The following is a 23,987-nucleotide window of genomic DNA, read 5'->3' as shown; positions in this document are numbered from 1 at the left end:
ACATAGAACACTTCCATTATCCCAGAAAATGTGCTTATGCCCGTTTTGTGCCCTTTTTCTAGTTTCTTAAGGTGGAAGCTAAGATAATTTATTTGAGACTTCTGTAAATTTCCCTTTAAGCACTGCCTTAGCTGCTTTTCACAAATTTTGATACATTTTTTTAAATTCAATTTAATATGCTTTATAATTTGAATTCCTGGTGGTCCGGTCTAGTGGTTAAGACTCAGTGCTTTCCCTGTTGAGGCTGGGGTTTGATCCCTTGTAGGGGAGCTAATCCTGCAAGCCATGGTGCAGCCAAAAAATAAATTAAAGAAAATAATGTTTTATAATTTCCCTCATGATTTCCTTTTGACCCACAGGTTTTTTTAGATATTTGGTGCAGTTAACTCCAAATATTTGCAAATTTTCCAGTATCTTCTTGTTATTGATTATACTTCAATTCTGTTATATGACTTGAGAACATAATTTATATGATTTCTGTTCCTTTAAATTTGTTAAACGTGGTTTTATGCCCATGAATAAAATCTTGGTGAATGTTTTATGTGCTCTTAAGAAGAATTTATTCTGCTCTTGTGGGTCGAGTATTCTATAAATTTCATATAGGCCAAGTTTGTTGATAGTGTTGTTTAGGTCTTCTGTAACCTTAGTATTAATAATCTGTCTGCTTATTTTATGATTACTGAGAGAAGAGTCTTAAATTTCCCAACTGTAATTTACTGGTTTGTTTGCTTCTCCTTTCCATTCTGTTTGTTTTACTTCATGAATTATGAAGCTCTGTTGTCAGAGGCATACACATTTAGGATAGTCTTCTTGGAGAATTGACACCTTTCTCACTATCTAATCACTGTCTTTGTTCCTGATAATATTCCTGATTCTGAAGTTTCCTTTGTTTAATATTAATATTACTATTCCAGTGTTGTTTGCTTTGTATTTATAATATATATATTTTTCATCCATTTACTTTTAACCTATCTATATCTTTATATAAAGTATTTTGTAGATAGCATATAATTGATACTTTCCTTTTTTCCATTCTGACAATTTCTGTCTGATGAATTTCTACTATTCACATTTAATTGGTTGGATCAGAATCTACCATTTTGCTAATTATTTTTTATTTATTCAGGTATTCTTTTCTTCCTTTTCCTCCCCCCGCCCCCCTTGGATTAACTATGGTGCCATTTTATCTCCATTATTGACTTTGTACCTTTTTGAAAAAAACTTTATAATGGTTGCCTTAGTGTTTATAATATACATCTTTACTTGATCCAAGTCTGTCTTTAAATAACACTATGTTGCTTCATGTGTAGTGTAAGTATTTTAATGTGCTTTGAATTTCTCCCCCCATCCATTTTGCTATCATTATTACATATTTTACTTTTACAGAAACAATAGCACAGTACTTTGTAATGTTTTTGCTTCACTCATTTGTCATTTAAAGGAATTAAAAATAAGAAAGTGGATGTTTTTACCTTGCATTCCATTTTTAGCATTCTTTATTTCTTTTTCTGAATCCAAGTTTCTGTCTGGTGCCAGATTTCTGGTCATATTCCTTTTGCCTAAACAACTTTGACATGTGTGAGTATGTTGGCAGTGAATTTTCTGGTTTTGTTTGTCTGATAGTGTGTTTATTTCTCATTTATTTCTGAAGTATATTTTTACTGGATATGCAATTCTTGGTTGATTTGTTTTTTCTGTTTCTTTGAGTATTTTAAAGGTATCACTGCATTTTCTTCTAACTTGTTTGATTTCTGATGAGAAGTCTGCTGTAAATATTTTCTTCCTCTGTGTGTAATGTTCTTTTGGTCTTTTTTTTCCCCCTCTCATTGCTTTCAAGATTTTTTGTCTTTTTTTTTTTTTTTTTTTTTTTAAGTAGTTTGTTTTTAGCATTCCTTAGCAGATATACCCACACCAGTGTTCTTGCCTGGAGAATCCCAGGGATGGGGGAGCATGGTGGGCTACCATCTATGGGGTTGCACAGAGTTGGACACGACTGAAGCGACTTAGCAGCAGCAGCAGATGTACCACGTGTTTGTGTGTATGTTTGTGATCCAAGCATGCATGCTCAGTTGCTCAGACATGTCCAACCCCTCGTGACACCGTGGATTGTAGCCTGTCTGGTTCCTCTGTCCATGGGATTTTCCAGGCAAGAATACTGGAGTGAGTTGCCATTTCCTCCTCCAGGGTATCTTCCCAACCCAGGGGTTGAACCTGTGTCTCCTGCATTGACACGTGGATTCTTTACCACTGAGCCACCTGGGAAACCTGTATGCTTGTGGTAGAGGAGAGGAAATTATCCTGCTTGATGTTCTCTGAGCTTCTTGGATCTGTGGTTTGGTGTTCATTTTTTAGTTTTGGAAAATTCTCAGCCATTATCTCTTTAAATATTTAATATTCCTTCTGCCCCATTCCCTCTTTTCTCCTTCTGGTATTACAGAATTATTAATACATTGTAGTAGTCAGCCTCCAAGATGATTCCAGTGATTCCTTGCCTCTTGGTATCTTTTTGTTTTTGTTTCTTGGCTGCACTGTACCACTTGCAGGATCTTAGTTACCCAGTCAGGAATCAAACCCAGGCCCTCTGCAATGGAAGTGCAGAGTCCTCACCACTGGACCACCAGGGGATTCCTGTTCCTCTTAGTATTAATTCCCTTGTGTTAATTCTCCTACGTTGTACCAGGGTTGATCGTCTTTGTGACAGATAGCATGCATCAGAAGTGATGGTATGTCACTTCTAAGATTAGTTTATGAAAGATTGGCACTTCCTTTTTGGGCAAACTCTTGTTTCTTTCTCTTAGATCAGTTGTTCTGGGGAAGCAAACTCCATGCTGTGAATAGCTCTGTGGAGATGCCCATGTGGTAAGAAACTGAAGCTGCAAGCCAAAAGCCAGTGAAGGGCTAAGCCCTACCAATAGCTACATGAATGAGCACCAATTAAATCATGAGGTGACACCGGGGAAAATCTCAACTTTGTGAGATACCCTGAGCCAGAATCTTTCAGTCAAGCTGCTCACAGATTCCTCACTTTTAGAAACTGTGTGAGATAATAAATGTTTTTTTCACACTACTAAGTTTTGGGGATAAAGAGTTACACACCCAATAGACAACTAATACATGCCTATATATTTGACTATTTGATATTGTCCAACAGCTCTTATATATATATATTTTTTTAACATTTTCTTCTCTTTTGTTTCAGTTTGGATAATTTATTTTGACCTGTCTTAATGTTTGGTCTTTCCTCACCTGTGTTGAGTCTACTGAGGAGCTTGTTGAAGGCATTTTTAATTTCTGTCTGGTTTTACATGCTGTTCACCTTTTCTGTTGGGCTTCCCAGGTGGCACTAATGGTAAAGAACCCGCATGCCAAAGCAAGAGCTGCAAGAGATGTGGGTTCGATCCCTGGGTGGGGAAGATCCCTTGAAGAAGGGCTTGGCAACCTGCTCCTGTATTCTTGCCTGGAGAGTCCCATGGACAGAGGAGCCTGGTGGGCTACAGTGCGTAAGGTGACAAAGAGTCGGACACGACTGAAGAGACTTGGCACGCATGCATTCACCTTTTCCATTAGAGCCTTTAACACAATCTAAATTCTTTAAAATTTCCTGTCAGATAGCTTCAATGTCTGTGTCATATTTGAATCTGGTTCTATTGATTGCCATGTCTCTTGGAAGTATATTGCTTTTTTTCTGGGTTGAATTTATATGCAGATTTTAAGACTCAACTCTGTGATTTCCTCCCTTCTTCAGTTTCCCCATAACTGTCCATATGTTTTGGCCCGCGGTACCTAACATTGCCTTCTGACATTTTAAGCCGCAAAGGCTCTGACTTTCTGCCCGAAAGCATTGATGAGTTGGGGAATGCCCTCAGGCAAAAAGATAGAAAAGTGTGCTCTTAACCTTTGCAGTGTCTGTGTCTTGAGTGTACATTCCCCTCCACCTTCTACCTTCATTTTATTGCTCTTTAGTGCCTTCAAATAGATTTTGCCTTTTTTGTTGTTTTTGGTCTAGATTTTCTAATTCTGTCTATGGGAAGTTAGTCTGACCAAGCTTTTTTGTCATTAACAGAAGCTGGAAGCCTGCTAGTCTCAAGAACAACAGTTTGGTAAACACAGATCTGCTGTCAGTTCTGCACTGAAGCCCTTAAATCTCTTTCCATTTATTAATGTTCTTGACTTTCTCTGTAGGCATGTAAACTGGTCTTATCCACTATTTCTAATCATCCTGGCTTCTTACAGCATATAGCAAATTCACATTTGTCTTCAGTCATCAGTTCAGTTGCTCAGTCGTGTCCAACTCTTTGCGACCCCATGAACCACAGCACGCCAGGCCTCCCTGTCCATCACCAACTCCCGGAGTCCACCCAAACCCATGTCCATTGAGTCGGTGATGCTATCCAACCATCTCATCCTCTGTCGTCCCCTTCTCCTCCTGCCCTCAATCTTTCCCAGCATCAGGGTCTTTTCCAGTGAGTCAGCTCTTCGCATCAGGTGGCCAAAGTATTGGAGTTTCAGCTTCAACATCAGTCCTTCCAGTGAACACCCAGGACTGATCTCCTTTAGGATGAACTGGTTGGATCTCCTTGCAGTCCAAGGGACCCAACACCACAGTTCAAAAACATCAATTCTTCGGTGCTCAGCTTTCTTCACATCCATACATGACCACTGGAAAAACCATAGCCTTGACTAGACGGACCTTTGTTGGCAAAGTAATATCTCTGCTTTTCAATATACTATCTAGGTTGGTCATAACTGTCCTAAGGAGTAAGTGTCTTTTAATTTCATGGCTGCAATCACCATCTGCAGTGATTTTGGAGCCCCCAAAAATAAAGTCTGACACTGTTTCCACTGTTTCCCCATCTATTTACTTAATAGACAAGTTACTTAACCTTTTTATACTTCAGTTTCTTATGTGTGAAATGGGGATAAAAATTAGTACCGCTCCTACCTAAGAAGTTTGTTGTGAGAATTAAATGGATTGATATATATAAAGTGCTTAGCATAGTCCCTGATACCAGGAAAACATTCAATATGTAGCAATAATAATTATTCTCAAAAGCTAAGATGATATGCCTCTAGTGTATGATAATTTATCTTCTACATTAAAAAAATTATCCTTTGTTAATATATGTACTGAGAATCACCAACCTCTGATTAGATTCCATGTGATTTTAGTTGCCATATGATTTGTCTTATAAAAAATAAAATATTTTTTCCTCCTAATCCAACCTAGGGATGATAGAAATTTAAGAAACAAAGGCCTAATAAGTGGTGTGAAGTCACTCAGTAAAGAAGAATTGAGTGCAGAGTTATTAAACTTATCTCTGAACACAGATGTATGTCATCAGCCTTGTATATCTAAACAACAATTGAAAGCAGGTAGTATTCTTACTACAAATAATTAGAAGTAAATCTTATTTTGTGTACTAAGAATATTGACAACAGTTGGAATTAATAGTAGATATTTATTTTGTACATTTAAAGAAACATTGTTTGGAATATTTGCTGGCACATAAATGGTAGAAATGAATGAATATTATAATGGTGATCCAAGAAAAAGCATACATTATTGCCTTCTATATATACTGTTACAAATTAATTTGTAGTTTTGTCTGTACACTCATATACATTTTTATATATTTGTAATCACCATGTGAATCCTATTTTTTTCCTTCACAGAGGATACCTTTTAAATTAATAGTAGCTATAAGAAATATCCATTTGAGGTTGAGAAAATAGTTTATTCTTAAAATCACTTTCATATTCATAACTTTCTATTAACATAGTAAAACAGTCATAGAGAGACTTGAAGGACTCTAGTGGTAATGTTTTTAAATTTAAACTAATATACACATTATTTAAAAACATATCTCACCATTTCCTTCTGAGGGAAAAATAATTATTGAAGTTTTTAATAGCATATGCATATGCTTCATATATTCATTTGAATATATGCTACTTGTTTGGTGCTTATTTGACCTTTTTGGTAATAAAATTTCCTTTGTCATAATATTCTAAATAGCCTTTAGAGGCAGTTACAGAATTTTCTACTTTATAGTTTTTCAAGGGAAATATGCTTTTGATTTGCTCATTGTATTACTGACATTTAAAATTTTTACTTCATATTCATAGAGGTAATCCCCTTAATATTTTGAATTTTGCCATAAAAAATTGCTGTTGTTTGCAGGTGTCAAAATAGTAATTATAATGAAATAATATAAATGAAAATAATCAAAACTAGTATTAGAAGGTGAAGGTGTATAGGTAGTTAAGTCAGAGATTCTAGTCTCTTCAAGACAATTTATTGATGTGAGTTATGTTTATGATTTTTGAAAGTAAACACATTTTGATCCATAGGTCTTGGTTTTCTATTATAAATATTAAGAGATGCAAAGAATTGTTTTAGTTTTTAATTTTTTTAAATAATGAAAGGTTAAAATATACACATTTCTCAATTTTTTTTTCCTTTCACATTTCTATTTTAGTAAAAACATTTCATTGCCTTTTGTCAAAAAGATAAAGCATTTACTAATGTAATATGTTATTGCATCTAAAAACAGCTATACTAATTATTTCTAAATACTCTTTATTTATTTGTTTTGGCCATGCCACGTGGCTTGCAAGAGTTCCCCAAACAGCGATTGAACCAGGGCCAGGGCAAGTGAAAGCCTGGATCCTAACCAGTAGCCCACCAGCGAACTCCCCTAAATCTTGTTTTAAAAATATTCATTAGTTCTCTAGATTTAAATACTAATTATATCCATTAAATATTTATTATTTATGAACAAATACTAATTATATATGTAAAATATTTACTATTAATGTCCTAAATAAAGCTTGCAACTATTTGTTTTGAAGAAACAACACCTTTGGAGGAGAGCTATGAGGAACAATCTACAAACTCTGGACTACCCCTTCTACTTGAAAACATTGTATCTGATCTCGAAATATCTCTTGGAACAGCTTTATCTTCCATATTAGAAACAGAAATGAAAATTGCTTTTGGAAACCTTTGGATGGAGGTGATTATTTGAATGCTTAGTTAAAGGTTTCTTTTTTATTGCTAAAGATTTGTTGCCTTATTTTAAGAGATACTATTTGTATAAAATATATGTTTTATTGTAATAATTGATATCACATTAATATTTTTCTTGAAGTTTTTGGAATAACTTTAAAAACTAACTGATGGACATTTCCTAAAGATTAGGACTATTTTTTATCATTCATTTTTTCAGTGAACAAATATTTATTGGGTGTCTACCATCTGTTAGACACATTTCCTCCATGGAGCTTAAATTGAAAGAAAATGTCTCATTTTTAATTTATTTGAGTCAAAATGTCTATATTGTGGCTTATGTGATATAAGTTTGAGAATCAGAGTGTAAATTTGGTATTAGTAAAATATTTTGAATTTTCTTTAGATTCACACCTCTTCTGTAATAAGTAAACATCACATTTGGAAATAGTGGCCTTCTTAGTTTAATGTTTGTTTGCCACTCACATTTATCATTAGGAGAAAGTTTATTCCCTATCAATTGTATCTATCCCAGATATTCAGTGAGATTCTAATGTTTGTCAGTGTGGCTTGATTATAGTATAAAGTGTTAAACCAAGATGTTGAAAAATGATCAGATTCTAGGAAGGTTGACGTAAATTAGATTTCATAATAGAGTCTGATAAAGTGATTGCATATGAATGATTGAAGAAAGGATGTAATGACATCTTGTAGTACTTAATGATGAGTTTTCTTTATAAACATGTCTTTATAGGAGTGTAGCGAGTGTCAATTATAGTTGAAAATTCTTTTCTGTATAGATGTTTTTCTCTAGTTTTAGGAAATTAGATTGATTTTGTTGTAGAAATGACCATGTTGAAAGGTAGATGACAACTTTTGCTGACTAGAACTAGTTTTTCTGATTAAAACTGTGCTTTCTTTTGGCACACATAGTTTCTGAAACTATAAATATTACTACTAATGTGAATTTTATAAAAGCAGTTTTCAGTGAAATAGGCATTTTAAGACTGTGACTGGCTTTTAATAAAACATCTTTTAGTTTAAGAAGAATTCAATTATGTTTTGCCTAGAAATCTATGTAGGAATTCCTAAATAGGTACTTTAAAATAATAGAATAATAAGTACATCGGTAATGCTGTTTTTCTCTAGATGCTGTACGTGAAACCTCCATGGACTCTAATACATTTATTACAGTGCTTTAGAAAACATTGGTTGGCTGTATTTGGATTAGTTATGGAAAAGAACTTGCTCTTAACCATTGAGAGTCTATATGAAAATGTCCGTAAAGGTATGAATCTTTCATTTTGTCTTTGGTAGTGTTGTATTAAAGTCAGAATAATAGATATATCCCATGGAATGTGAAGATGAATTAATAAAAAATTTTTCAATTAGTTCTTAACCATTTACACTTTTAATTTCTTAAGGAAATTTATGGCAGCTAGATGAATGGATGGAGTTCATAGAGATTGTGACTGTTCATAGTATCATTTTTGATGTTCAAATAGTTAATCAAGATTTCTACTTAAAATACATGGTTAAGGAATAGGAATCCTTTGGCTTTGGTGCATAATGAACTTTAGAACCACAAGAGACTAGAATCAACCACTTAGTTGGTAGTTCTTAAACTGTATCACACAGAACCTTCTTGAAGTGCTTCTGGAGTTGCCAGAGATTAGGGGTGGAAAGATTGATGGGGAGCCTGATAATAGTGTGCCTTTGGCCTTCAACCCCAACTTTAGCCATTCAGCTTTCTTTTATTTATGTAGAGAGATTCCGTGTGTGATTAAAAAAGAAAGAGTTTTTCTGCCAGGAAGCAAAAGATGTGAAAAGCACTGATATAATGGTGGGCTACAGTTTCAGTTCAGTTCAGTCACTCAGTCGTGTCCGGCTCTGCGACCCCATGGACTGCAGCACGCCAGGCCTCCCTGTCCATCACCAACTCCCGGAGTCTACCCAAACTCATGTCCATTGAGTCAGTGATGCCATCCAACCATCTCATCCTCTGTCATCCCCTTCTCCACCTGCCCTTAATCTTTCCCAGCATCAGGGTCTTTTCAAATGAGTTAGCTCTTCACATCAGGTGGCCAAAGTATTGGAGTTTCAGCTTCAACAGCAGTCCTTCCAATAAACATCCAGGACTGATCTCCTTTAGGGTGGACTGGTTGGATCTCCTTGCAGTCCAAGGGACTCTCAAGAGTCTTCTCCAACACCACAGTTCAAAAGCATCAATTCTTCAAGTGCTCAACTTTCTTTAGATGTAAGTCCAACTCTCACATCCATACATGACTACTGGAAAAACCATAGCCTTGACTAGACAGACCTTTGTTGGCAAAGTAATGTCTCTGCTTTTGAGTATGCTATTTAGGTTGGTCATAACTTTCCTTCCAAGGAGTAAACATCTTCTAATTTCATGGCTGCAGTCACCATCTGCAGTGATTTTGGAGCCTAAAAAAATAAAGTCAGCCACTGTTTCCACTGTTTCCCCATCTGTTTGTCATGAAGTGATGGGACCAGGTGCCATGATCTTACTTTTCTGAAACTTGAGCTTTAAGCCAACTTTTTCCATTCTCCTCTTTCACTTTCATCAAGAGGCTCTTTAGTTCTTCTTCACTTTCTGCCATAAGGGTGGTATCATCTGCATAGCTGAGGTTATTGATATTTCTCCTGGCAGTCTTGATTCCAGCTTGTGCTTCCTCCAGCCCAGCGTTTCTCATGATGTACTCTGCATATAAGTTAAATAAGCAGGGTGACAATATACAGCCTTGACATACTCCTTTTCCTATTTGGAACCAGTCTGTTGTTCCATGTCCAGTTCTAACTGTTGCTTCCTGACCTGCATACAGGTTTCTCAAGAGGCAGGTCAGGTGGTCTGGTGTTCCCATCTCTTTCAGAATTTTCCGCAGTTTATTGTGATCCGCACAGTCAAAGGCTTTGGCATAGTCAGTAAAGCAGAAACCGACGTCTTTCTGGAACTCTCTTCCTTTTTCAATGATCCAGCGGATGTTGGCAATCTGATCTCTGGTTCTTCTGCCTTTTCTAAAACCACCTTGAACATCTGGAAGTTCGTGGTTCACGTATTGCTGAAGCCTGGCTTGGAGAATTTTGAGCATTATTTTGCTAGCTTGTTTATGCGCTACAGTTTATGGGGTTGCAAAAGAGTCCAACATGACTTAGCGACTAAATAAATATTATTAAAGTCTGTGTTTTATCATTAAGGAAACTAGATTTGAGAGAGTAAGTGATTTGTCCAGAGTGAACAGCTCCGTTTCTTTTGCTGTACCTTTAAAAAGGAAGGTATAAACCATTATTAGGATGTTCAGTTAGTTCTTGACTTTTCTCAAACTCCTTATGAAGTGATCTATTTTATGTATTAGTTATATCCTGTCTACTTTTTAAAAACAACTGAGTATAGATGGGCCTTTAAAGGACCACCTGAGTACAAGAGAGTTTAAGTTAGGCTTAAATGTATGGATGTGAGAGTTGGACTGTGAAGAAGGCTGAGCGCCGAAGAATTGATGCTTTTGAACTGTGGTGTTGGAGAAGACTCTTGAGAGTCCCATGGACTGCAAGGAGATCCAACCAGTCCATTCTGAAGGAGATCAGCCCTGGGATTTCTTTGGAAGGAATGATGCTAAAGCTGAAACTCCAGTACTTTGGCCACCTCATGCGAAGAGTTGACTTGTTGGAAAAAACTCTGATGCTGGGAGGGATTGAGGGCAGGAGGAGAAGGGAACGACAGAGGATGAGATGGCTGGGTAGCATCACTGACTCGATGGACTTGAGTCTCAGTGAACTCTGGGAGTTGGTGATGGATAGGGAGGCCTGGCGTGCTGCAATTCTCGGGGTCGCAAAGAGTTAGACACGACTAAGCAACTGATCTGATTTGATCTGAAAGGTACAAGAGCCAGGTAGTGAAGAAGAACCAAAGAGATATTTTTACTATAAGACATGTGCAAACAATTATTGCAGTACTTGAACACAGATTTTAGCACTAAGTTTCCTAACAGCTAAGATAAAACAAAAACATTCTATGCCAAATATACCACTTCTCTTTTCCCCTGAAGTGTAAACTCTGAAAATGTTTTATATCTTTATAAATTTCCCCAGGGAACTTAAAGTTCCTAATCAATACTTTATGATATATATGTAGTAGATGTTGCATGAATATTTTTTTTTTAAGTTACTGATTTTTAAAATAAAAATACACTTTCCAGGCCTTGACCTTTAACTAGAAAATATTTATTAGGGGTATTATTATTAAGGAATGACATATTGGACATGTCTTCAAAGCATTTTAAAAGATAACATGGAAACAGTGTTCATATCTTTTACTAGGGACATAATTTTGTTGCTTTTGTCAAAAGAGGAAGTCCATAAACCATGTGTGATCTTAAGTAAGACTTGGTTTCAAAAATGGGATATCCAGTTGCCATCTTCCATTTGTCTGTTTTCCAGGGCTGGGCAGTTTTTTTGCGCTTATATGGAACTTAGAGATAGTCGTCAGTAGTTCTGTTTTTCTCTAATGACAAGAGAAGTGAAGAGATATGACCGCTCCTTTTGTTAAAAACTCATTTGTAGGATTATTGTGTAATCATAATTTATTGATCTTTGATCTAGAAGAATCCAATGCCTAATGTTTACTGACTTGTGAATGATATGTAATAGAATTATAAAAATGGCTTCTGCTCTAAAATAATTTTGAATTAGAAAAAATTACTGGTAATTCTGTTTATGATCTTTTAATACTGTCTGCAGCTGTTGAATTATACATGTGTTTAACTTACTGTATCAAGCATGTCAGTTTAGATCAATTCATAGAAAATTATGTAGAAAATGAGTAGTAGCTTTTTCTGACTTCATTGTCTGTATTAATTTTAACCTAAATACTTATTGACCTTATATAGACATTAAATTATTTCAGCCTTGTAGATTTTTTTATGCTTTGTCTGAGTACTGAATTGATCATTGACATTATACTTTTGCCTTAATCTTTAGTAAAGAATTCTTTTAAGATGAAATAAAATGATTAATTCAAGGATTTCAGTCCTATCAAACAGACTACACTGGAGAAGCACCATTAAAAGAAGTTGTGCCCAACTGCCTCCTCTGAGGATATTTACCTCCTTTCTGTCCTCTGTAGCATCTCTTATCTCTAATTTTCCCACAGGAATTTGAACTAGTCTTTGATTTTAAAAATAACTGAAAGTGTTTAGTAAGGAGATGCACTGTTTGCTTAATAAAAGGGTAGCCAGAAACTTGGCTGTAACCATCACATTAGATCAGAATTTCAGAATATTGAGTAATTAATTATGAAAATCCACTTTTTATTTTCATTTAACCTTTCAGTATTTCACAAGCAAATATTTGTTATGTAAGTTATACAGAAAAACTATTTTTCTTAACTCATAGTGCCAGTGTTTCAGAATAAAATAGAATTTCTAAAGCTGTGAACCTAAAAGAAAACAAAGCAAACACATTGCACTGTGGTTATTTTAAATGCCTTTGAAAACTGTTATGCAGTATTCTATCTTAATAATAGAGATAATTTTTTCTATTCTGAATTTTGGTAACATTAGAAAGCTGTTTAACTTCATTGTTCATAACTTTGAATCTTTGAAATTATTGTCACCATTTCTCCTAATTGGTTTGAGAATTTAATGTAAGCAAGTTTAGTTCCTTGAGACAAAAATGTTACATCTTTAAATTATTACCTGTAGATTAACTCACTTTGCTAATTTAAGGGGGAAAAATTCTATTAGCTTCTTTTGCCCATAGCTCACTGTTAACCCAAGTTGTTTATTTTTCGCTGAAATTGTATTGTGTCCAAGAGAACACATTTTCAGTAAATCTGGTATTTTATTCCATGTGATGGGATTTGAAGATAAATCACTACATGATAACTGAGTTGATTATGAAAGGTACTATATATAATTTAAGTGCTTCCCACCAAAATGTGACACTGTGATGTCTCAAGAGTAATCTGTATACAAACAACCTCAGTTTTGAAAATCTGTAGTTTAACTCAGATTTGTTTGGTGATTATCTCTTCTGAAGAGTATAACATTATTTCATTTTACTGTTAATTTTTAAAAATTGAACTATAATTGGAGTATAGTTGATTTACAATGTCATCTTAGTTTCTGGTATACAGCATAATGATTCAGATACATATATATGCATATTCTTTACATTGTGGTTTATTGAAGGGTGTTGAATATAGTTCCCTGTGCTATACAGTAGGGCCTTGTTATTTGTCTATTTTGTATGTAGTAACTTGTGCATTTCACTTTTACTTTGAAGTTGACCATTTTGAGGGAAATTTTGGAATCTGAATATAGTCTCAATATCCATAGGAAATTGGTTCCAGGACCCCTGAGGATAGCAGAATTCTCCATGCTCAAATCCCTTGTATAAAATGGCATAGTATTTGTATATAACTTACACATATTTTCCTATATACGATGAATCATCTCTAGATTAGTTGTAATACCTAATACAATGTAAATGTTCTGTAAATAGGTGCCAGTGCACAACAAATTCATCTTTTGCTATTTGGAACATTATAGAACTTTTTCCCCAAAATACTTTTGATCTATAGTTGATGGAAGCTGTACATGTGAAAACTTATGGATATGGAAGGCCAGCTTCACAGAATGCCAGAATCAACTCCAAGAACTTTGTCTAAAACTAAGTCTCATTATGGCTTTTTACACCAGAGAAATAAATTAGGAGCCTGTAGATGTAAATGTGTACTCTCTTTAAATTTCTTAATTATTATTAGATTGATTTTCCAAAAGCATTTTTGTGTTGTATACTCATTCTTACGTATTTTTTCCTTCTTAATTTTGTGTTACCAGCTAAGAAAGCAGTGGATTTTACAACAGTGAAATTCCTGCTTCAGGATTCTGAAAGTTTGCTACATGCTTTCAGTACAAGGTCAAATTATGATGGTATTCTTCCACAGGCCTTTGCTCAAGTAAACAAACTACTCCAAACATTTGCAGAGGTAAGATACCTTTAGGATGCCATTTAGAGTAATCATATATGTTATAAGAATGTATTTATCAGACAAACAGTAAGTAAGAAATTTAACTTACTCTAACATACTAAAAGCATTAAGTAAATATTAAGTAAATTGAATGGAGACTAAACAATCCTTATTACAAGTTATAAAATACTCATAATCCTATGGAGGCAGTGTCACAGCAGTTGTTGGGATTTCATATTGTTTCATTTATGAATAGAAGAGAATGATGCATTGTTGCCTGACTGCTCATTTTTCAGTGCTCCTGACCAGTAGATCACAGCCTGCATCAAAATACTTCAAAAATTTTTTTAAGCATGCAGATGCCATACCCCTTACTGAGTAAAATGTCTGTCAGTGGTGCCCAGAAGTGTTTTTGTTCTTGATTCATATTTTATTAATCAGGAAATTAATATTGACATAATCCAATTATCTAACCTACAGACTGTATTCAAACTTTGCCCGTTGAACACCTACCAATTTTTTAACAGGTGTCCTCATGGGATTCTTATGCAGTCTGCCTACCACTGATGCCTTTTTGCCCCTTTAAAATAACTATGTGAGTTTTGTCCTTAGTAATACTGTATTTCTAGAGTCTTCTGATTTCAAATCTATAAAATTCAGGTCATTTTATATGCCTGAAACAGTTCAAAAAACTCAGCATCACAATTACATTGTTAAATATCAATGATACTTTCATCTAATGTATATATATATATATATATACGTGTGTGTATGTGTGTGTCGTATTTTTTCCTTTGAGCTATTGAATTGGCCAGGTTTTCCTCTGTGGTTTTTTTTTCTGGTAACATAGGCCCCGGTACCTATGAAGTAATGAAAGGATTAGATGATACTAAACTTAGTCATAGTTACTGAGGAAAGAATTTAACTTGCTTAAGACTAAAAGAAGCATCTTTTTGATAAACTAACAGGAAATATATGTTATTTCTTGAGGAAAGAATTGATTTAAGGGGTGGATAATCTTTTGGGTTAAGATGACCAAAACATTGGTACTTATTCTTTTAAATGACAAGTGTGACTTTTAGAATCTTCAGTAGGGAAGAATGGACCTGGGAATTTAGGAGTTACAGCTTGACTATTTTAATTGAATTGTGTAGGGAAGAGCACATTATCCTTTCTCTCACAGAACTGAGCCCTAAAACCCCATCTTTAGTGAAACAACCATGGTGAACAAGATGGAAAGTTTAGGATACTTAGAGTCTTAGCAGCCTTTGAATTAAAATTATTGAGACTAAAAAAATTAGGAATGATTGAGTTAAAAATAATAGCAAGATTCTTTTATCAGTTGGAAACCTAGCCATGGGAGTTTTCTCCCATGAAAAGTTTGATATTAAAATCTAGTGGTGTTTGTCTCATAATTGTATGCCTGTTATATGTTGCCCACTTGTAAACATATTGGCCTGTTATTTAGTAAGTTATTTATTCTTGGATCTTGATTTTCTAGTTGTCACATTAGCAAGAGATTCAAGAAGACAAAGGACAAAAAATCTAGTATTCTCTTTAGTGCTTTTCCCTCAACATTAAGCATTAGTCTGATTGTTTGAAACAACTTGTGTTTTTTCCACAATTAGAGCTTTCAAGTATTGCTTTATTTTCGTGTTTGAAACAATTCATTGTCTAAGTCAGCCAAGAACATTGTGATTTAGCTTGGGCTTTTAAAATGCACTTTCAATAGCAGTTATTTTGTAGAGTACATGTGATTTATGACCTGAATACTTAGTTATGTGTCACTAACTTGAACAATGAAAAGAAAGAGATTACCTCCAGGAATAGAATATCTAAGTATAGTAACTGTAAAAAAAAAAAAAAATCCCCCTTATCTTAATTTACCAAGTGTAGAAAATCAGGAAAAGAGGAATATTCATTATTCATTTGATTCTGAGAAACCAAAATGGAAAGTTAAGTAATGTCATTTTCCAGATTTTATATAAATGGGGTAGAGGGAAGGATATATATTTTTTCTCTTGTGAACCTTTTAACATCATAAAAAAAAAAGACTTGCCCTTCCAGAATGATAGACTATTTAAAATAAGTCTTTTTAATAAACTTTAGACTTACGTGCCTCAGACTTCCCATCCTGACTAGTTGTGTTTTTAATTTCTGGTTATTTAACCTCTCAAAGCCTTAATCCCTTCTTCTATAAGAAAGAGTATAATAATCTCTGCCTTAGAACTGTCATGAGAATTAAATTAATACTTGTAGAGCCTAGGAAATGGCAACCCACTCCAGTGTTCTTGCCTGGAGAATCCCAGGGACGGGGGTAATCCTGGTGGGCTGCTGTCTATGTGGTTGCACAGAGTCGGACACAACTGAAGCGACTTAGCAGAGCAGAGAGCACATAGTAAGTGCTATGTAAGTGTTTGATAAAGCAGCCTATTTGTATGTTGCATACACTTCTGTTTGAAAGCTGAGAAAAAGCATTATGTGATGATTAAACACATTTATCTCAAAACAAAATTCATATTTCTGTTCATGTGTATTTATTAAGTTCATAATTAATGTAAACAGGCAGTTTTCTTCCTTCCTGAAAAGAAATAAAAGGGTAATATTTACCTTTATGAGCTGGAGAGAGAATATAACCACATTCATATATACTTATTCATATATACTTCATTCACTTATACTAAAGGTCGGATTCTGTTCATGTCTCTTACCAGCTGTGTGACCTTGCATAACTTATTTATCCTTTCTTTGCCTCAATAAAATGTAGATAATCATAGTATCTCCTTCACAGAGTAATTGTGAGGATTAAATGAGCTACATAGATATAAAGTTCTTAGAAAATTCCTATACATAAGAAGTGCTCAGTAACTATCAACTGTTGTTACTCACAGTTTTGGAAATTTCCATTTTTTTTACATTTGATAAGCATGAAGCTAATGTTTAAAATCATACTTTTATCAACAAAGGAAACCTAGAGAAATGGAGTGATTTTATTTAAGTTCACAAAGATGTTATAGACAAGCCAAGTCAACAAACTCAATAAACTCATAGTTAAAAACTTTTTTTTGCATTCTATCATATGTATTTTTCACCTAAGTTAATATTTTTACCCAGGGTGATTTTTTTAAAGAAAATATCACTTGAATCAATGGTATTGCTTTTTTACACTGTTTAGAAATATGCTCAGATCTGTTCTTAAATGTTTTTAATTTGGTCGTGCTATTTACTATACCATGTCCTTCCATCAACTACCAAACTTCTTAAAAGAGCAGTATATACCATTGTTCCCATTTCTTTGCTCACTTATTTCTTAATCCCTTACAAGTAGAATTCTACTTCTATACTCTGTAATAAATACATTGGAAATACTGTTTCATATAAATGAAAAAGAAAAAAATTTTTAGCTCTGATTCTATTTTGGTAATATTCTGTACATAATCAAAGACAAAGAATAAATAGCACTTCCAAGAAAGGCAGAACATTTGTAATCTACAATTGGCATTCTTTCTCTCTCACTTACTAGTGAAGGACTTGCTGCATATTATGTAATTCTTATTTCCCCAGGGCAAGGCAAAACTTAAGCAAAACTCTTCAAAAAATACACCGGGTAAAAGCCAGGAAGATAATTCTCTGATGAAATCTGATAACCAAGAAATCACCGTTTTCTCCAGTTCTTATCCTCCCCAACCCAGCAGGCATCAAGAAATCTGGTCTGTCCTAGAGAATGTTTGGATTACACTGTATCAAAACAGGTACTAAATTAACAAGAATTTTTGAGTTTCAGGGTTTTCCATTATTGCTAGTGTTCATTAAATAGTGTTTGGGTTGTGAATTTTTTTTTAACTACAAAGTGTCTTAGTTTTTTTTAAATTCTGTTTGTTTATTCACTTTTGGTTGTGCTGGGTCTTTGTTGCTACTTGGGCTTTTCTGCAGTTGTGACGAGCAGGGCTTACTCTAGTTGCGATGGACAGGCTTCTCATTGCTTCTTTTTTTGCAGAGCACAGGATGTGGGGTGCATGGGCTTCCATAGTTGTGGCTCCCAGGCTCTGGAGCACAGGCTTAATAGTTGTGGTGCATGGGCTTAGTTGCTCCGCGGCATGTGGGATTCTCCTGGATCAAGGATGGAACCTGTGTCTCCTGCATTGGGAAGTGGGTTCTTTACTACTGAGCCACCAGGGAAGCCCTGGTTTGTGCCTTTAGCAATATAGTTTGTACTAGATTATCTTATGAGGCCCTTTTGTCAAATTATACCTGAGAGGTAGTGCTGCTTAAATAGGGGCTCAGAATTATCTGGAGAGGGTAAAAAATATATATGGTTAGGTTCTCTTGTTAGAAATTCTAATTCAGTAGCACATGGCTTCCATGGTGGCTCAGCTGGTAAAGAATCCACCTGCAATGTGTGAGACCTGGATTCAGTCCCTGGGTTGGAAAGATGCCCTGTAGAAGGGACAGTTACCCACTCCAGTATTCTGGCCTAGAGAATTCCATGGACAGGGGGAGCCTGGCAGGCTATAGTCCATGAGTCACAGAGTCAGACAAGTCTAAGCAACTTGCACTTCACTTCAGGACTGAAGCTGAACTAGTGCTTCTGCCTAGTGATTCAGATGTGGAACTTTGATGAGAATCATTGCCAGATACGTCAGATCGTTTGCCAACATGTCAAAACCAATGACTAGTCACCAGGAGTGGCTAAAGAAATTAGCAGGATCCAAAGGCTTCTAAGAAATAAGATGCAAAATGATGTAAAGAAAACATCAGTCTGGATTAGGAAAAATTCATGTAAAAATTTTTTTATAGATAAATACTTAAGTGGAGTAATACTTTTGTTACTTTCATACACATATTCTTAGTAAAATGAAAAGATAGAGACCATTTGTGAGTAGGTCTTTAAATAGGTTGCTAGAGTAACTTAAAAAATAATCGAAAACAACTGATTTTAAAGTAGGCCAACACTCCCTTCCATAATTTTCCTCAAGCCCATAGTCTTTATATAACTAATATGTTGATCATACTGTATGCCTTGAAATATGATTTTGGTTTGAGAGCCCATTTTTTTTATTTTGGATTAAGAGCCTCTATCCATTCTAGTTGTTTACAAGAGCAGTAAAGTGGTCTTAGCACTCCATTTAAACATCTGTTCTCATTCAATTATAGATTTAGGACTGATTTTTAGTCCTTGACTACAATTAAAAGTTTTTTCAAACAAATTATAGTCTTTTATACTAAAGAAATAACTATATCTGACATGTGAGGTAAAGAAAACAATATTTAAAATTTTGTAATCTCATATAAAGCAAAGATTTTGTTTGTCCAGTCTTAATGTATTTTTAATGTTGTGGCTTATCGTATATTCTTGTTAGCAGAATGTTGTATATACCAGACAGAGATAATCACTTTGAAACTGAAATAGTTTAAAACAATAGTTCAGTTCAGTTGAGTCATTCAGTCATGTCTGACTCTTTGCGACCCCATGGACTACAGCACACAAGGCTTCCCTGTCCATCACCAACTCCCAAAGCCTGCTCAGACTCATGTCTATCAAGTCAGTGATGCCATCTAACCATCTCATCCTCTGTCGTCCCCTTCTCCTCCTGCCTTCAATCTTTCCCAGCATCAGGGTCATTTCCAATGGGTTAGTTTTTGGAAACTAACCTTAAATGCTGGAGTTTCAGCTTCAGGATCTGTCTTTCCAATGGATATGCAAGACTGATTTTCTTTAGGATTAACTGGTTGGATCTCCTTGCAGTCCAAGGGACTCTCAAAAGAGTCTTCTCCAATACCACAGTTCAAAAGCATCAATTCTTTGGTGCTCAGCTTTTTTTATGGTCCAACTCTCACATCCATACAGAACTATTGAAAATACTATAGCCTTAACTAGACGGACCCTTGAGGGCAAAGTAATGTCTCTGCTTTTTAATATGCTGTCTAGATTGGTCATAGCCTTTCTTCCAAGGAGCAAGTGTCTTTTAATTTCATGGCTGCAGTCACTATCTGCAGTGATTTTGGAGCCCCAATAAAATAAAAGTCTGTCACTGTTTCCATTGTTTCCCTATTTGCCATGAAGTGATGGTACTGGATGCCATGATCTTAGTTTTCTGAATGTTGAGCTTTAAGCCAACTTTTTCATTCTCCTCTTTCACTTTCATCAAGAGGCTTTTTAGTTCCTCTTCACTTTCTGCCATAAGGGTGGTGTCATCTGCATATCTGAGGTTATTGATATTTCTCCCGGCAATCTTGATTCCAGCTTGTGCTTCATTCAGCCCAGCATTTCACTTGATATACTCTGCAATTAGCAGGGTGACAATATGCAACCTTGATGTATACCTTTCCCGATTTGGAACCAGTCTGTTGTTCCATGTCCAGTTCTAATTTTTGCTTCTTGACCTGCATACAGATTTCTCAGGAGGCAGGTCAGGTGGTCTGGTATTCCCAACTCTTTCAGAATTTTCCATAGTTTATTGTGATCTACACAGTCAAAGGCTTTGGTATAGTCAATAAAGCAGAAATAGATGTTTTTCTGGAATTCTCTTGCTTTTTGGATGATCTAGCAGATGCTAGCAATTTGATCTCTGCTTCCTCTGCCTTTTTTAAATCTAGCTTGAACGTCTGGAGGTTCTCGGTTCACATATTGTTGAAGCCTGGCTTGGGGAATTTTGAGCATTACTTTTCTTGTGTGTGAGATGAGTACAACTGTGCAGTAGTTTGAGCATTTGTTGGCATTGCCTTTCTTTGGGATTGGGATGAAAACTGACCTTTCCCAGTCCCATGGCCACTGCTGAGTTTCCCAAATTTGCTGGCATATTGAGTGCGCACTTTCACAGCATCATCTTTTAGGATTTGAAATAGCTCAGATGGAATTCCATCACCTCCACTAGCTTTGTTCATTGTAATGCTTCCTAAGGTCCACTTGACTTGTGCTCCAGGATATCTGGCTCTAGGTTAGTGATCACACCATCGTGGTTATGTGTGTCATCAAGATCTTTTTTGTATAGTTCTGTGTATTCTTGCCACCACGTCTTAATATCTTCTGCTTCTGTTAGGTCCATACCATTTCTGTCCTTTATTGTGCCCATCTTTGCATGAAATGTTCCCTTGGTGTCACTAATTTTCTTGAAGTGATCTCTGATCTTTTCCATTCTATTGTTTTCCTCTATCTCTCTGCATTGATCACTGAGGAAGGCTTTCTTTTCTCTCTGTGCTATTATTTGGAACTCTGTATTCAAATAGGTATATGTTTCCTTTTCTCCTTTGCCTTTCACTAAGCGAAAGAATATTAAAGCAAAAACAATATTTAAGGGGGCGGTCCTAAGATGGCGGAGGAATAGGACAGGGAGACCACTTTCTCCCCCACAAATTCATCAAAAGAAGATTTGAACACTGAGTAAATTCCACTAAACAACTTCTGAATGCTGGCAGAGGACATCAGGCACCCAGAAAAGCAGCCCATTGTCTTCGAAAGGAGGTAAGAAAAAATATAAAAGATAAAAAGAGAGACAAAAGAGGTAGGGACGGAGATCCGTCCCGGGAATGGAGTCTTAAAAAACAGAGAAGTTTCCAAACACCAGGAAACACTCTCACTGGAGAGTCTGTGGCGAGCCTTGGAACCTCAGAGGGCAACATAACTGGGAGGAAAAATAAATAAATAAATAATTAAAACCCACAGATTACGTGCCCAACGGTAACCCCTGCGGGGAGCGAGCTCCGCCCCTGGCAGTGGAGAAGCATCACAGAGGCCCGCATCCACCACTAGCAAGTGGGGGATGGGCAGGGAGGCAGGGTGCATTGCTTAGAGTAAGGACCAGGCCTGAATGCCCTGAGGGCAATCTGAGGGAACTAACTTGAGATAGCAAAGCAGACTGTGGGCTAGCTATCCTGGGAAAAGCCCTAACCTAAGACACCGCCAGGCCTGCTCACAGAACAAAGAACTGAGCAGAGCTAGCCGGTTGCGGACCTGCCCATCCCTCACCAGAGACAGGCAGGCAAGAGCAGCCAGAGCCAGAAGGGGGCAATTGCGGCCCCAGAGAGGCATCATCTACCAAACTGCAAGCAGGCTTTGTTGCTAACCAAGACTTCTTGGGATTCGGAACCATTGTCATCTGCCAGGAGGGTCGCAGCCAGAGATCAGCTCGCTAGAAGAGAGACACAGCACACCTGAGAAGGTGCGCTGATTATACACCCAGAAAACTGAGTGGCAGGGGTGAGGGTGGCGATAAGTCGCAGCGACCACGTTCGCCAAGCACCTAGTCACCTGAGCTGCTTGGACATGGAAAGGGCACAAAATGCAAGCCCAACCGAGTCTGCGCCTTTGTGGAGTACCTGAGTACCTGAACCTGAGCGCTTAGACCTGGGAAGTGCATACAACCCAGGGCCAGCCTCAGACAGTTCCCAGCAGAGCAACCTAGAGCCTAAGCAGTGTAGACAGGGAAAGCACACATGCCGTGAGTGGGGCAAACCCAGTGTGGCTGAGACACTGCAAGCACATGCCAGTGTTATTTGTTTGCAGTGTTCCTCCCTCCCGACAGCACGACTGAACAAGTGAGACTTAAAAAATGTCTACCACTGCCCCCTTGTGTCAGGGTGGAAATTAGGCAGTGAAGAGGCCAGCAAACAGAAGCTAAAACAGAGGGAACCGCCTTGGAAGTGACAGGTACAATAGATTAAAACCCTGTAGTTAGCACTGACTATATAGGAAGGGGCCCATAGATCTTGAGAAGTATAAGCCCAATCAAGGAACTATCTGAAAGTGAACTGACCCCACACTGTCCACAACACTACCAGAGAAAGTCCTAGATATATTTTTACTATTAAATTAAAAAAAATTTTTTTTTAATTTTCATTTTTATAACCTATTACTTTGTAAAAAAAAAAAACAAAAAAACAACAACCCTATTTTTAAAAGCAAACTTCATATATATATTTTATAATTTTTGTGACTTTGTTTTTTCTTTAATATTGTATTTTTGAGAATCCAACCTCTACTCTAGATTTTTAATGTTTGCTTTTTAGTATTTGTTATCAATTTTGTACCTTTAAGAACTCAATCTTCAGTACCCATTTTTACTTGGGAGCGAGATTACTGGCTTGACTGCTCTCTCCCACTTTGGACTCTCCTTTTTCTCCACCAAGTCGCCTCTGTCTCCTCCCTCCCGCTTCTCTTCTCTACCCAAGTCTGTGAATCTCATTGTGTGTTCTGGACTGTGGAGAACACTTAGGGAACTGATTACTGGCTGGATCTGTCTCTCTCCTTTTGATTCCCCACCCCTCTTTATCCTCCTGGCCACCTCTGTCTCCTTCCTCCCTCTTCTCTTCTCTGTATAACTGCGTGAACATCTCTGAGTGGTCCAGACTGTGGAAAGCACATAGGGAAGTGATTACTGACTAGCTTGCTCCCTCCTCTTTTGATTCCCCCTCTTCTCCTCCTGGTCACCTCTATCTCCCTCCTCCCACTTCTCTTCTCCACGTAACTCTGTGAACCTCTCTGGGTGTCCCTCACTGTAGAGAAACTTTTCATCTTTAACCTAGATGTTTTATCATCGGTGCTGTATAGATGGAGAGGTCTTGAGGCTATTGTAAGAATAAGACTGAAAACCAGAGGCAGGAGGCTTAAGTCTAAATCCTGAGAACACCAGAGAACTCCTGACTCCAGGGAACATTAATTGATTGGAGCTCAACAAACGCCTCCATACCTACACCGAAACCAAGCACCACCCAGGGGCCAACAAGTTCCAGAACAAGACATACCATGCAAATTCTCCAGCAACACAGGAACATAGCCCTGAGCTTCAATATACAAGTTTCCCAAAGTCACATCAAACCCACTGACATCTCATAATGCATTACTGGACACTTCATTGCACTCCAGAGAGAAAAAATCCAGCTCCACCCACAGAACACTGACACAAACTTCCCTAACCAGGAAACCTTGACAAGCCACCCATCCAACCCCACCGACAGCGAGGAAACTCCACAATAAAGAGAATTCCACAAACT

The 23,987-nt window shown here is 36.5% G+C and overlaps 1 protein-coding gene across 7 annotated transcripts in view; it reads left to right on the top strand.

Annotated features, from left to right (window-relative positions):
- SWT1 (SWT1 RNA endoribonuclease homolog (S. cerevisiae)) overlaps positions 1-23,987 on the top strand; it is a 108,284-nt gene that overhangs the window by 38,124 nt on the left and 46,173 nt on the right. For all 7 annotated transcript variants that reach the window (XR_826409.1, XM_010853081.1, XM_010853080.1 and 4 more), the window contains 5 exons: positions 5,228-5,373; positions 6,853-7,016; positions 8,159-8,297; positions 13,867-14,015; positions 17,562-17,749. Coding sequence is in view for 6 of the 7 variants with exons in the window: in XM_010853081.1 (XP_010851383.1) it covers positions 5,228-5,373; positions 6,853-7,016; positions 8,159-8,297; positions 13,867-14,015; positions 17,562-17,749 (786 nt within the window). In the remaining variant the exon portion in view is untranslated. The remainder of the gene's footprint in view (positions 1-5,227; positions 5,374-6,852; positions 7,017-8,158; positions 8,298-13,866; positions 14,016-17,561; positions 17,750-23,987) is intronic.

Source organism: Bison bison, unplaced genomic scaffold (genome assembly GCF_000754665.1).
Source record: "Bison bison bison isolate TAMUID 2011002044 unplaced genomic scaffold, Bison_UMD1.0 scf7180017864322, whole genome shotgun sequence".
NCBI classification, from domain to species: Eukaryota; Metazoa; Chordata; class Mammalia; order Artiodactyla; family Bovidae; genus Bison; species Bison bison.
The sequence above is the reverse complement of the archived record's forward strand: the minus strand, read 5'-3'. Positions and strand labels throughout refer to the sequence as shown.